Source organism: Buteo buteo, chromosome 13, assembly GCF_964188355.1.
Source record: "Buteo buteo chromosome 13, bButBut1.hap1.1, whole genome shotgun sequence".
Classification (NCBI taxonomy): Eukaryota; Metazoa; Chordata; class Aves; order Accipitriformes; family Accipitridae; genus Buteo; species Buteo buteo.
The window spans coordinates 780638-795167 of record NC_134183.1 but is presented as its reverse complement, the minus strand read 5'-3'; the positions used below and the strand labels follow the sequence as shown (position 1 = coordinate 795167).

The 14530-nt window shown below is 50.7% G+C and overlaps 2 protein-coding genes across 8 annotated transcripts in view; one reads left to right on the top strand and one right to left on the bottom strand.

The window, feature by feature from the left end:
- Positions 1-12249, top strand: part of DNAH17 (dynein axonemal heavy chain 17) — a 39519-nt gene extending 27270 nt beyond the window's left edge. For 2 of the 3 annotated variants that reach the window (XM_075044110.1, XM_075044108.1), the window contains 18 exons: positions 63-298; positions 600-722; positions 1493-1697; positions 2070-2234; positions 2389-2529; positions 2661-2831; positions 3021-3143; positions 3859-4052; positions 4184-4332; positions 4490-4617; positions 5498-5725; positions 6312-6503; positions 7214-7393; positions 7737-7919; positions 8997-9179; positions 9440-9583; positions 10126-10351; positions 11126-12249. In XM_075044110.1, the coding sequence (XP_074900211.1) occupies positions 63-298; positions 600-722; positions 1493-1697; positions 2070-2234; positions 2389-2529; positions 2661-2831; positions 3021-3143; positions 3859-4052; positions 4184-4332; positions 4490-4617; positions 5498-5725; positions 6312-6503; positions 7214-7393; positions 7737-7919; positions 8997-9179; positions 9440-9583; positions 10126-10351; positions 11126-11373 (3219 nt within the window). In that variant the 3' untranslated portion in view covers positions 11374-12249. Of the gene's footprint in view, positions 1-62; positions 299-599; positions 723-1492; positions 1698-2069; positions 2235-2388; positions 2530-2660; positions 2835-3020; positions 3144-3858; positions 4053-4183; positions 4333-4489; positions 4618-5497; positions 5726-6311; positions 6504-7213; positions 7394-7736; positions 7920-8996; positions 9180-9439; positions 9584-10125; positions 10352-11125 lie in introns of all 3 variants that reach the window. The other variant, XM_075044109.1, reaches the window with a different exon arrangement.
- The window catches only part of PGS1 (phosphatidylglycerophosphate synthase 1), a 34810-nt gene that overhangs the window by 3331 nt on the left and 16949 nt on the right, over positions 1-14530 (bottom strand). For 4 of the 5 annotated variants that reach the window (XM_075044111.1, XM_075044116.1, XM_075044113.1 and 1 more), the window contains exons 9-10: positions 13156-13298; positions 9663-11307 (exon numbers count right to left, since the gene is read on the bottom strand). In XM_075044111.1, the coding sequence (XP_074900212.1) occupies positions 13179-13298 (120 nt within the window). In that variant the 3' untranslated portion in view covers positions 9663-11307; positions 13156-13178. Of the gene's footprint in view, positions 1-9662; positions 11308-13155; positions 13299-14530 lie in introns of those variants that run through there. The other variant, XM_075044112.1, reaches the window with a different exon arrangement.

Here is a 14530-nt window from a genome sequence, read left to right as displayed (position 1 = left end):
TGCTGGCACCAAGGGGCTCCCGCTCCTCTGTGGCCAGGCGCCCAACGGTCCCTCCCTGGCAGGTGCCCATCCCCATCACCCCAGGGCTGGACCCCCTCAGCCTCCTCACCGACACCGCTGACGTGGCTGCCTGGAGCAACCAGGGGCTGCCCAGCGACCGCACATCCACCGAGAACGCCACCATCCTCTGCAACACCCAGCGGTGGCCCCTGGTCGTGGACGCCCAGCTCCAGGGCATCAAGTGGATCAAGAACAAATACGGGGAGGAGCTGCGGGCCATCCGCCTGGGCCAGAGGAGGTGGGTCGGGCGCCGCGGGGCTGCCGCAGGCTCGGGCTGGAACGGCCCCCCCTTCCCCTGACACCAGAGGGGCATGGAGCTCTGCAAACCAGGCCACCCGCATCCCCCATCGGAGTCGGGACACCCGAGGGCAGCGGTGCTGACGGAAGCGCCCAACACCAACGTGGGCTGTGCAGGGGCTGGGGCTGGCAGTGCCGCGGGGGTCCCACCAGGGCACAGCGGCTGGCGGGCATTCACCCGAGCTCCCCACAGTGCGCGCACGCTCACCCCACACCGCGCCTCCCTCTCCTCTCGGCTGCAGCTATCTGGATGCCATAGAGCAGGCGGTTTCCGAAGGACAGACGCTGCTGATCGAGGACGTCGGCGAGACGATGGAGCCGGTGCTGGACCACCTGCTGGGCAGGAACACCACCAAGAAGGGCAGGTCAGCACACCTTGTTCTCTGGTGCCTAAGAGTTTCACCTGCTCTGAGCAACCACTGCTGCCCTAAAATGCCGATTTATGCCCCTTTGCATGACGGCAGCTGGGGCCCGATCCTTCCCCATGCACATGAGACCCTCTGGCCACATGCCTTAGTTTTCTCCTGGTATTTCCCAGTGGGGACACTTGTAGTTGATGTGACATTTTTGACCATTCTGCTCTGAAGAGTCCAGTTCATTCAGTGGTTTAAGAAGAGCATGTTCCCTGATGCACCTGCAATAAGGTGTGATAAACTGAGAGGGTTCTCTTGGCAGACACAGAAGCTGTTCTGTGATGGGGCTCTTGCTGAGAATCCCTGCCCCATCTCCCCCGCCCCACTCAGCACTGCCAGCCCCACTGCAGGCAGTGCTGCCTTCCCCAGACACCACCGACCTTCCTGGCCACATTCCTGGGATCTGGTGAGGGTTGGTCCCCCAGGACTGCAGGGATGGAGCTCTGAGGTGGGAGCAAACTCGTTTCATGGCAGGGACCCTGCAAGGAGCATCAGCCTGGAAGCCATGGCGGGCCTGTGGGCAGGGCAGCCTCCAGCTTCTTCTGCTCCTCCAGCCTTTGCCCTGCCAGGGCTGTTTTGGCACTTCTGCCCTTGCTATGCCTTTTCCCAACCAGAGAAATACATCTTAAGCAGCCAGGAACAGCACATGTGTTGAGGGCTTCTGTCTGTGATGAGTTACTGCTAAGTGTACAGAAATGTAATTTGTTTAATTAACTAAACAGATGCATTAGGATAGGAGATAAAGAAGTGGAATATCACCCGCGCTTCCAACTGATTCTGCACACCAAATATTCCAACCCTCACTACAAGCCAGAGGTGCAGGCTCAGTGCACCCTGATCAACTTCTTGGTGACCCGGGAGGGACTGGAGGACCAGCTCCTGGCTGCTGTGGTGGCCAAAGAGCGGCCAGACCTGGAGACCCTGAAGGTATGAACCCAGCTGCCGGCGAGACGGTAGCGGAGAGCGGCCTGGGGGAGCTGCGGAGTCTTTGCTGGCAGGGAGCAGTGAGATCTCACCTCTGTGAGCTCGCTGTTGTTTATCGAGAGCTGAGCGAGTCCCGATCGGACCGTGCTGTCTATGTGGGTGGCTGTGGGTCCACCGTTGCCCCACAGAGCCTGGCGCTGCCACAGGCACGCTCACCGCTTCGCCCTGCGGGTGACAGCATGTCCCAGGAGGGGCCATGTCCACCCTCCTCGTGCATCAGCGCTTCGGTGACAGTATGAAAAACATGGTGATTGACGCCAGTTTTCCTACAGTCTCTTGAATGACACGCATCTCTCCGGGGTGCTGGTGTTGTAGGCAAACCTCACAAAGAGCCAGAACGAGTTCAAGATCAAGCTGAAGGAGCTGGAGGACTCCCTGCTCGCCCGGCTGTCTGCTGCTGGGGGGGACTTCCTGGGGGACACAGCACTGGTGGAGAACCTGGAAACAACAAAGCGCACAGCCATAGAAATTGAGGAAAAAGTAAGTGAGCTGCCCCGAAGCCGGTCCTGCAATGTCGCGGGCAGTGGGAGAGCTCTCCCAGATCATGCTGGGCACCTGGCGCTCAGTGGGAGGTTGGGTGCTGCTTCAGCACATGCCAGGATGGCGGATAACACCCACCTTCTTGTGTGTCAAGGTGAAAGAAGCTAAAGCCACCGAAGTCCAAATAAATGTCGCTAGAGAAAACTACAGGCCAGCGGCAGAGCGAGCATCCCTGCTGTACTTCATCCTGAGTGACCTCAACAAGATCAACCCCATCTACCAATTCTCTCTCAAGGTAGAGGAATTGGTTTGGACGGGCAGGACAGGGTTTGGGGGGATCTCGGAGATTCGGTGTTTCAGCATTTATGCTGCTAACAAAACACCCAGCAGACCGGGTGCTGAGCTGCTCACCTGGCTCTTCCTCAGGCATTCAGCGGAGTCTTTGAGAAATCCATTCAGCACGCAGCCCCCGATGACAACATCAAGCAAAGGGTGATCAACCTGACAGATGAGATCACCTACTCAGTCTATATGTACACCGCACGGGGACTCTTTGAGAGAGACAAACTCATTTTCCTGGCCCAGGTTGCCTTCCAGGTAGTGGGTGCAAGTGTTTGAGACTTCTGTGGTATAATACTGTATGTGAGTTTATGTTGGTTTAGATAGGTTGTTCTCTTACCTCTGTGCTGCTGCTGGATGCTCAGTAGCTTCTGCCCAGAGCACAGCCCCTTGCACTGAGGCTGTGTGTACCAGGGTGGCTGTAACGCTGCGCTCTCAACTTGCCAGGTCCTGGCAATCAAGAAAGAAGTGAACCTGGCGGAGCTGGACTTTCTTCTACGCTTCCCTTCCAAGGCCGGCGTCGCATCCCCCGTGGACTTCCTGCAGCCTCAGGGCTGGGGTGGCATCAAGGTTGGTCCGCACAGTTGCCCGCTGTGCCGAGGCAATGCCAGCATGGCACCCAGCACAGTGGGTCTGGGGTCACCCGCAGCAGCCGGGAGGGTCCACAAAGCCTCCCTGTCCCCTGTGGCTGGTGAGACCCAGCAAATCCCAGCCCCCGGCAGGGGCTGTGGGATGGCAGCGTGCCGGCGGCATGGGGGTCCGCACTCAGCGCTGCGGCAGGCGGTAGGGTCAGCCATTCAGCCGACCGAGCGTCAGAGACAGCCTGTCCCACTGCTCCCCCTCCTCTGCACGTCCCGCTCACCCCGGGGGGCTGAGGGAAAGCGGAGATGGGCTGCTCACACTGGCAGGAGGAGGCAGCTGGCAAGGTTGCGTCTCGCCAGTATTTTTGACTGTCAGTGTCCCCCGTGCGCCCAGCTCCTCGTCCATGAGCTCAGGAGTGTCCAACTGATGACCCGCCAGCCCACGCGCAGCATCCCTGTTTCACCAGGCAGCCTTGGCACCCGAGGGATGCCTCTGGGACCCCCAATGCAGCCGTGTTCGGCAGAGGGCAGGTCTGGCAGCCTGCCTGGGCTGGTGGAGCAAGGCTGCGGGACCCCTCAGGGCCTGGCTGTGGCACAGGACCATCCCCACATACACATGACTCCGTGGGGACATCCCCAGCCTGGGGGGGCCAAGGGCGAGCAGAGCCCAGGATTGATTCAGCCCTTCTCTGGGGGATCTGAAGGTGCTCTCAGAAATGGAAGAGTTCAAGAACTTGGACGGTGACATCGAGGGCTCAGCAAAACGATGGAAGAAGTTTGTGGAGTCCGAGGTGCCAGAGAAGGAGGTGTTCCCCAAGGAGTGGAAGAACAAGTCAGCCCTGCAGAAGCTGTGCATGCTGCGGTGCATGCGGCCGGACAGGATGACCTACGCTATCAGGTACGCCAGCGCCCGCCCGGGGCGCGCAGCACGGTGCTCTCCTGGCAGAAGACCCACAGTGTCACTGCCCCAGCTGCGCCCAGTGACCACGTTTGTTCCTAACTCACATTATGGTTTTATTTTTTCTGTAGGAACTTTGTGGAAGAGAAGATGGGGAGCAAGTTTGTGGAAGGAAGGAGCGTGGATCTCTTCAAAGCGTACAAGGAGAGCAGCCCCTCCACGCCCCTGTTCTTCATTCTCTCCCCTGGCGTCGACCCGCTGAAAGACGTGGAGGCCGTGGGTGAGCCGCTGCCCTCTCCTCCGCCGGCACCAGCTCACAACGGCTGCATGCCGCTGCTGGTTTGAGCCACGAATGGCTGGAGCTGCACAGCCCCATCTTCCTCCTAATACTAACGAAAAAGGCATCTCACTTCGTGACGGTTTCCTCCCCTCCCCAGGCAGAAAGCTGAATTTCACCATTGACAACGGGAAGATCCACAACGTGTCGCTGGGGCAGGGCCAGGAGGCCGTGGCCGAACGGGCCCTGGAGGTGGCGGCCGCGCAGGGGCACTGGGTCATCCTGCAGGTGGGTGGGGGGCACCAGGGCACACGGTGGGGCACACAGCCCGGCACACAGCCCGGCACACAGCCAGATGCGGCTCAGAGGGTCCCCAGGCTCCCCCAGCCTCAGCATCCCCATTGACACTAAGGTGGCACCTGGGATGGCTGGAGCTCGGGGAGCATCAGCAGCTGCTCCGCTCCGCTCCCCACGTCCCGCTGCATTAGCAATCACGCACAGTCTCAGGGCTCAGCCGGTGCAGTGGCCGGGTCCAGGCTTGTCCTTGGTGGGGGCAGAGGCAGGAGCAGGGAGGGGACTGGGGGCAGCAGCGCTGCCGGCAGCAGGAAGGCACAGCGCTGCCTTGAGCAGGGGCAGCGGGAAGGGGGCAAGGAGGTGACACGGGGGGGGGGGGCTCAGAGAAACAGGGGACGCGGGAGGTGGGGAGTGCAGTGCCCCTTGCTCCCTGCAGTGGCGGGGGACAAGCAGGACCACCAGGTGGGGGGGGCACAATGACCCCTTACCGTCACTGCACTGCCACGAGCAAGGCAGGAGGCGAGGGGACATCCAGGACGGACAGATTTTGGGTGTGCACCAAGCCCTGCTGGCCTGCACCAAGGGAACTGGAGAGGGGCCACAGAGTAGGAGACCGGCAACAGAGAGTGGAGGCGAAAAGCGCAGGAGGCCATTCAGAGAGGATGGCAGCCCTTCTATGGGGGTGCAAGATTTTTCATGGTGTATCCCCACATGATGCCAGTGACACTGTCTGGGACAGTTGGGTGTCCCCAGCCCAAGCGGTGCCATGTTGCGCTGCACCTGCTCTGTGGAGCCACAGTAGGAATTTGGGGGGACGAGCGATGCCCAAGGTTGTACTTCAGCCCAAGCAGTACAGGAGGGGTTCCTGTTGCAGAACATCCACCTGGTGGCCCGGTGGCTGGGCACACTGGAGAAGAGAGTGGAGCAGTACAGCCTGGGCAGCCATGCCGACTACCGGGTGTTCATGAGCGCCGAGCCAGCCCCCAGCCCGGAGAGTCACATCATCCCACAGGGACTGCTGGAAGACGCCATCAAAATCACCAACGAGCCGCCGACGGGCATGTATGCCAACCTGCACAAAGCCCTCGACCTCTTCGCCCAGGTACCCTCACCCCACCACGCTGCTCTCCCCCACCATGGTCATGCTGTGCACAGCCAGTTCCTTTCAACCATTTTGGGTCAGCGTGTCCAGCTCACCCTGTCCCTGGGGTTTCACGGGCTGACCATCTCTGGGGGCATCACTGCAGACACGGATGCTGTGCCAGGAGCCAGCCCACCCCCAGGCACATCCTCCTGGGGGTGCTCAGAGCCCCCATTTGTCAGGACGTGATTTAAGGTTAACCAGAGCTGCCCGAGGGTTCTGAACCAGGGAAGATGCCGAATCACTGGCACCTTTCCCAAGGCTGAATGTCAAGCTGCTGCAGCCTGATGTCACAAACAAGCCACCTCAACTGTCAGTGGGGTGTATATGTGTGTGTGTGTATTCCTAATTTTTTTACAAACAAATGAGTGCAAAAATTAACCAACTAGCAAATCTTTAAAAGATAATTTTATGCCTTTTTTTTTTTTAATAAACAACCTTCAGTTCTCCTTTGCCATCATCTGTTAATTTTCTTCAATAGAGGGATGGCTGCTAGTGACATTCACTTATTCACTTGCAAACCCACTCTCATTTTATTCCACTGCAGGACACGTTAGAGATGTGCAGCAAAGAAATCGAGTTCAAATGCATCTTGTTTGCGCTCTGTTACTTCCACGCGGTGGTGGCTGAGCGGCGCAAGTTTGGCACTCAGGGCTGGAACAGATCTTACCCCTTCAACAACGGTGACCTGACCATATCGATTAACGTCCTGTACAATTACTTGGAGGCCAACCCCAAGGTAAGGGACTTACAAAGTGATCATACCTCAGCACAATACACACTGTCAAGCAACCTTTTTCAAAAAATTCATCAGCTTGCTGCACAAATGCCTTCTCTTGAAGAAACACAGCGTTGCCAGCAGCTCTTCCCCTCCTCCCCTGGGGAGCTGCCTGCACACTCTGGCAGGTGAAGGTGCATAGTCCTCAGCGCAACCAAGCTGGGTGGAAAGCGGGTGTTCAGCACCAGGCTGGGACGAGTGCCTGCTCTGGCTCATGCCTCGGTGCTTTGTTGGGTTGGGGTTTTTTTAATTACTTTCCACCTAAAAGACAAAGCCTGCCCTGAGAATGAAGGTGCAACAAGTAGGCTTGAGGTCTCACCTTTAGGAGAGTCCTGCTTTCACCTGGCTTCACAGACATGATCAATGTTGATCTGAATAAAGACGGGATGATGGGGGTTCAAAGTATGGCTGGCTGTGTCCATACTGGGACAAGGTGAAATCTGTGGGCAAACATGAGACCCCTGAGACAGGATCCCCTGCCTTGCTCCCCTTCACTCAGTCATCGAGCCTCTGCGGGTCCAGGGCCTGTCACTTCACTGGATGCTGGACAGACCGACCCAGGAGCCATTGCTCCGTGGCCCCACAGCTCTACAGCTGTGTGCAGCTTCCCCAGGCTGCAGGGGACTTCTGGGGAGCCACACAGAAAACCCACAGTGAGCATCTCCCTGTAGGTACCATGGGATGATCTCCGGTACCTATTTGGTGAAATCATGTACGGCGGGCATATCACAGATGACTGGGACCGCCGACTGTGTCGGACTTACCTGAGTGAATACATCCGTGCGGAGATGCTGGAAGGGGAAGTGTACTTAGCTCCAGGGTTTTTGATCCCTCCCAGCTTGGATTACAAGGTAAGAAAGATTAACACTGCAATTTGCTGTGGAAAACCACTGCTCTGGATAAATGTGCACTAGTCAGAGTTCCCTCGTGCTAACCAGCGGGGAATGTAGGGGAAAAAAAGTTTCAATCCCATGGAAACATGCAGAATAGCTGCAAAAATAATTCCTGTGGCTGGGGTGGTAAGGGAAAAACTTAGGTAAGACGTGAGTAAAAAAACCATCTCGAATAAGCAACGCCAGCTAGCTGTGAAGCACCACCACCAAATAGCAATGACGTATTTTCAAAGCTGAAGTGAAACTCAGGCTCCTTTGTACATATGTGTTAAACTAATGTCAGCGCCTGTCCTGTCCTTAGGGTTATCACGAGTACATCGATGACAACCTGCCACCAGAGAGCCCCTACTTGTACGGCCTCCACCCCAACGCAGAAATTGGGTTCCTGACTGTCACTTCAGACAGGCTTTTTCGGACGGTTTTGGAAATGCAGCCCAAAGAATCAGATGCTGGAGGAGGCTCAGGTGTCTCCCGAGAAGAAAAGGTAAGCAAAGTTTTACACTACGCAATAACAGTTCAGAGGCCAGGAGGGGACTAGGTGGGGAGGACAGATATGGGCCCACACACAATGGACAGAAGAATATGACCTGTAATAATTGATTTTCATCAGTGCAAGATAGTGGAGGTGTGATTCTAGCCCCATACCTAATGCTACAAACTGTCAGCCTGGAAAAAGGGGAGCTACTAGCACAGAGCTCACAAGAAACGCTGTGGTCAGGTTTTTATTTAAGTATATTTGCACTTGGTTTCTCTGTGACCAGGCTCTCCTTTCCATTTCAGTAACTTTGCCAGTCTTTGGCATTGGTAATGGAATTGAACACGAGCAAATGCTTCACTGCTCTACAGTTGCTGCGGAGGCAGCACTGCTACCGCAGCCCAGGGCAGACAAAGTACTGGCCACAGCTGCCTATTTGTCCTCGTCCCATCTGCAGCTCTCTCCCCTCTTCCCTGGTCTTGCATCAGTCTAGTTCCCAGGCAGGCAAGCAGCTAGTCACACAGATCATGAGACCATTAGCTGCTCTCCTCCAGCATCTCTCAGAAACGCAAAGGGTAAAGAGAAGGGGCTGAAATGCTGCCCCAGCAGTTTCTTTGTGTTCACTCCATCTGAACACATGGTGTGGTTACAAAAGTCAGCAGTGTTCAGAAAGGTTACTCTTTGATGGGGTCGAGATGTGCCAGTGGCAAAATGCGGCTTACATGCTGTGCCCTCAGCAGATGGAGCAGGCTTATTAACTTCCATTCATAATGGCAACTACTAAAAACACATGTGTTTTGTTTTGGTTTTTTTTTTTTTTTAAAAAAAAAAAAGGCTTCCTCCTGACTCCCTGGATTTTACACTTGAATTTCACAGCCTCCATGGCTTCAGTTCTTGGCTATCGAAAAAGAGCTGCAGCTTTTTAAGATCCAAGAGCAGTTAGTAAAATAATAGAGTATCAGTAACAGGGGAGGAGGCACAGCAAAACACAAAGGCAGAAAAAGAAAAATCTTATTAAGTTAATTAACTGTTAACCCACAGCATTTTTTCTTAGATAAGAGCAGTTCTATGGCCTATTCTTCCCAGGTGAAGTCGGTCCTAGACGAGATTATTGAGAAGCTGCCGGAGCCATTCAATATGGTGGAGGTCATGGCGAAAGCAGTGGACAAGACCCCGTATGTTGTAGTTGCCTTTCAGGAATGTGAAAGAATGAACATCTTGACCCATGAAATCAGGCGATCTTTGAAAGAGTTGGACTTGGGACTAAAGGTATGCATTAGGTAGCTGCCTAGAAAGCACCTCTCTCTATCAAATAATTTCCCATGATTTGCAAATGGCTGTTGCTCGTTCACGAACCTTGTCTTATACAAAGCGCTTGGCTACCCTTGCTCACACTCTTACACCTTCCACTGTGCTGGGTGCGGCCAGATGGTACCAGCCTCCTGCTTCGTGATGAGTTTGAGACCAAATACTTCCATCAGTTTTGCTTTTTTCAAATGAAACTGCCCAGACTTTTCTCTTTTTTAAAGGGAGAGCTAACAATTACATCAGATATGGAAGAGCTGGCAAACGCGCTCTTCTACGACAACGTTCCCGAGTCCTGGACACATTATGCCTATCCTTCTCTTCTTAGCTTAGGAGCCTGGTATGCAGACCTGCTCCTTCGGATTAGGGTGAGCAGATTTCTTGTGAAAGTTAAAGTTTAGGGTGCAAGCAGATACCACGGAAGACCAGGAATCACCTCCATCAGTGTACAGTGGTTAACTGGTTTATTTTTCAATATTAATTTAAGCAGTTTGAAGTACCTGAAATGGCCTGTTACCCCAAGACTGAGAGCAGAAGTTTGAAAACAATTCACCATTAGAGTATATCACTGTTTCAAAAGAATATTAGCTAACCCCATCATAACTTTATATGTCTCAGAAGAAAAAAATATTTAATAAAACCATCTATTTAAAGTGTGGCTTTGTTAAAAAAATAATAGGTATTTACTGCAATCCAAATTAACAGTTTTAAGTTTCATTGCTGCAGTGAAATCTGCTATTTATTCATCACGGACCACCTCCATCCTAGTCTCCCCCTCTGGAAGATTACCTGAAGCTCATGTTAGGCACAGTGAAACATCAGCTTTTTGTCATGTCATATCTCAAAGTAGTATTCTGCTGCTCAAAGGCCATGCTTCACTCTGAAGTACCTTGCTGGTTTTGTTTTCCAGGAACTGGAAGTCTGGACAATGGACTTTGTGCTGCCTGCAACAGTGTGGCTGGCAGGATTCTTCAATCCCCAGTCCTTCCTCACCGCTATCATGCAGTCCATGGCCAGAAGAAACGAATGGCCACTGGACAAGATGTGTCTTTCAGTGGAAGTGACTAAGAAAAACCGCGAGGATATAACAGCTCCACCCAGAGAAGGCTCCTATGTGCATGGATTATTCATGGAAGGTAAAAGACTGCATCTTTTATGAGATGTTTCAGACACAGAGAAAGCCCAGTTCAGCCTTAAAAATTCTTACAAACAGAACAGGTGTTAGTATTCACTGGCTTATTTGAATTTGTACTTTTGCAAAAGCTCCAAGCAGTGGAGCCTTTATTCCATGCTAATGTCAGACACGCCAGCTGAGGGCAGCACCCATCCAGTTTACAGAGTCTCACAAAGCAGAAACTGGTTTTTGGAAGACGACTGCCTATCACGAACCTGAGGACTGGGCTGTCTGAAGCTAGATGGTTCTAGTGAATAAATATATTACGCTCTTATTTGATGTGTGAGCAAAACAAATCAGGAAACTCAGAACCTAAAACAATTACTGCTAAAAAATGAGAGGGAATGAGATGGCAGTATCAGCAGAGCACCAAAGGAGTCCACTTAAACAAGAGCACAGACCACACAGGACAGCTTATCGTAGCTCCCACCACGGTCAAGTTCTACCTTCAGCTATGCAACTTTCATGCAAACCTGGTGCTGAAGGGATGAGTAGGGAGAGAATTTATTTAGACATCCCACATACAGTAAGGCAAAATGCATTCATGAGTCACAGTGAGATGATAACATGTTAGCCCTAATGACTACTAAGCCATGGCTACCCAATTTTCATACTCCATCCTCAACTGTGCTGCTAGAGCAACTCCTTCCCACCCATTAATAGTTATGAAAACAGCCCCCTCTAAGTGAAAAAGCCACTGGGTAGCTGGTACCCTGACAATTTCATAATATTGCAGGCGCTCGATGGGACATCCCCTCTGGTGTGATCGCAGACGCTCGACTGAAGGAGTTGACACCCATGATGCCAGTCATCTTCATCAGAGCCATCCCTGTGGACCGCATGGACACCAAGAATGTCTATGAATGTCCTGTCTATAAGACACGGATGCGAGGTCCCACCTATGTCTGGACCTTTAACCTAAAGACAAAAGAAAAAGCTGCTAAGTGGATCCTTGCCGCTGTTGCTCTGCTCTTACAGGTCTAAACTTTAATGACTATGGAAAACAAACAGCAAATGCTTTTACTTGCAAAAAAACTCAAAGTTGTGTAACTTATTCTAAGTTTGATTGTACCAGAACTATTTTAGCAAAGTATCAATAAAAACAGTGCTGGAACTGCTGTCATGTGGAGACTGCTCTTACAATACATGGAGTTTCTCATGATGGATACTGGTTTTCAATGGGTGGTTTCTGATAAAGTGCTGGTTTAGAGCCAGACCACCAAAGGAAGCCAAACAGAACAATTGCATGCAACTATCCGGATTCCTTTCCTTCTCATAGCAGTCTGTCTTTCCACAGCTATTTGTTTGATCACTCAGTGCTAACTGTGAGCAGAAATTCATCAAGCCGTGTGCATGACACATTCCTGCATGGAAGCATGTATCTGTTCAGACCAGATGGAAGAAGAAAGGCACAGATTTGACCCAGTTCACCAACACGTCAACCCATACAACCCAAAGAAAGTTGAGCTGCAAACAGATCAATCTCTGAAATATGTTTGTTTCTATTTCTAGGTTATAGAATCTACTCTACCCTTTCTTTCACAACAAATAATTTGTACCAGCAGTAACACCTATTAGGTGGTTAGATCTGCTCTTGCCACCATATGGAAGCCAATGCCTGTCCTTTTAGCATAAAATAATTCAGCAAAATCCCACTCCATGAAATGTCTGAACAATTAGTTCTAAAATACAGTTGCCTAAAACTTCCCTCACAGCTAGTGGTATGAAAAGCCACAAGGGGAGGCAAGTAGAGCTGCTTGTTTCTTTATAAAGTAGTAGCATTTAAAATAAATTACCATTAAGTTTTACACTTACCATCAGCCTTTTCAAGTGCCAGAAATCCCTTTTGTTGGCAATACAAGATCAGAACACATTGCACATACTCCACCAGTGAAACCCACAGGGCAGCCCAAGCCTGCACTCTAACACATTTTTATCTGGCTTCCCAACCACCTTCTTTGCAGGACATGTGTTACGCTTTGAGCCTCCCACTTTCAGCAAGTAACATCTAAAAATCACATCAGCACCAAAAGTCCTTTCATGCCCTCTCCACAGTTCATGAAAGACACCTGTAACGCATCTTAACATGAAGGAGCCAGATATACAACCCCAGAGATGGAGGCCACATTTATGTAAATAAAATGGATGCATGAACACTCAGCATCAAGGGCACACACTTAGGTGCCAACTGCATGGACTATGTGCACAGCACAAAAAAAAAAAAAAAAAAAAATCTAAGAGCAATTCCACAAAGCTGAGAAGGGCTCCAGCTACTGGGCAGTCGAACAGCCAGGCAAATCCAGGACATTGTACAAAGCAGAAAAGCAAAACCAACTGCCCCTGTTAACCAACACCTACAAGGTTAAAGCAAAGCACTGATGAGATAAAAAGAAGACAGAACATTTTAAATATTCCAACAATGTTTTCTATTAGCTAGTCAAGATAAAATAAACACAGTCCCGCTCCACAAAACTCTGAAACGGACATTTCAAAAATGGAAGTTTTATTTCTATGCATAGCAAATACCCTTGTATGGGTTCTCTTTCATTGACCCTTCCAGAAATTCTAGTAGATGAAATTCAATATAGGCGTTGAGCAATGATTCTAGTCAGTGGCAAGCACCCCAGAAGAAAAGAGAGATGTCTGTTTTCTCCCCACATCATCTATGTTTCCATCATCTGTTTCTTCCACATGACAGAGAGTACCACACTTATTAATTACGGTCAGTGCAATATAAATTCCCCATAAGAATGGCAGAAAACTCACCCAAAGCAGCAACTTCTCTTCTTTCAAAAGAAATTCTTGATCAGAGGTGTTACCAGCTTCACCCACAGTTTCACGTAACGATTTGGCTGCTCAAATGTTGATGATGAGACTACACCTGAGCAGAGGTAAAGCTGCTCCTGCTCCTATACAGGGAAGGAAACATCATCCGAGTAAATCCTAAGTGTTAAATTATATAATGGCCTTTAAGAAAAGCAAATTCTCAGATAAAACTGGCCACGGATCCTGCCAAAAGGATGCATCATTTCTCCCACAAGCCTGAACACAGGAGTCTCATTCCATTCAGCACAACTCAGAGAGTAACTAAGCCACCAAGAAGCTAGCACAGGATCTGTCCTTCACATCCGCCTGCCACAGCACTCTACCTTTTGATGACTATCAGTGTGCTCAGTAACCCAACCTCAAGAATTAGCAATTTAAAGTCTACAAAGAGCAAAGGCAGAAGGTTTTGCTTTTTTGAGCCCCACAGCTGCAGGAGAGCTGAACTTCAGTTTCAGAAAAATCCTAAATCCCTTGCTGTAATTGCCAGAAAAGGAAACCTTACCATAATCTCAAGAGACTGGCTTACGCAGCTCTTTCTAGACACAACTCAAGTGCTGTGTTTTCAAATGAATATGCAGTCATGATTTCAACTAAATTACCAGAAACACTTAGGCTTCTCCAGTGTGTATACTGCTGAAGGAGGAAATGAACCACCATGATGATAATACATGCTCGCATTGCACGTGAAAGCAGCTGTTTGATCAAAGGCAGAAGCGGTTTTCTTATCAAAGCCAGTCAGGTTTCTAGATTTGCAGGCAAACAAGGAGCAGATCATCTACTCTAAGTCTGTTCATAATCTTTTTTTCATTAGCTAAGCTGTCACAAACAACAGAAAATACCCTGCACTGTTTAAATTCAGGGTGGAACAGGGAAGCAGGAACCAAGCACTGGAAAGTAACACCAAAAAGATGAACCTACAACAGAAGGAAGACATTTGCGTGCCAAATCAGTCTAATTTTAGAACCCCCAAATGCTCCAAGACCTATAGTCAACCTTGCTGTGAAGATTCTGCACCACAGTCATCTGATAGAGTGACGTCATCTGATCACTGGAACCGAGACCAATTTTCTGAATTGAAGTTCAGCTCATTCAGTGGAGCATCCAAAGATACCCAGACCACTCAAATTTATTACCAAATCTTACCACGCATTTTTTAAATGGAACTCAATGTTACATAGGCAAAGTGATTTCATGGCAGCGTACCAGTAATGTATTAAGTCTTCTAAACAAAGGTCACAGAACGGTAAACAAACAGCCAATCTCAAAATCAGCTTCCAGCAAATGGGAATGGTTTAAAGCCCTTTAAATTAGATCA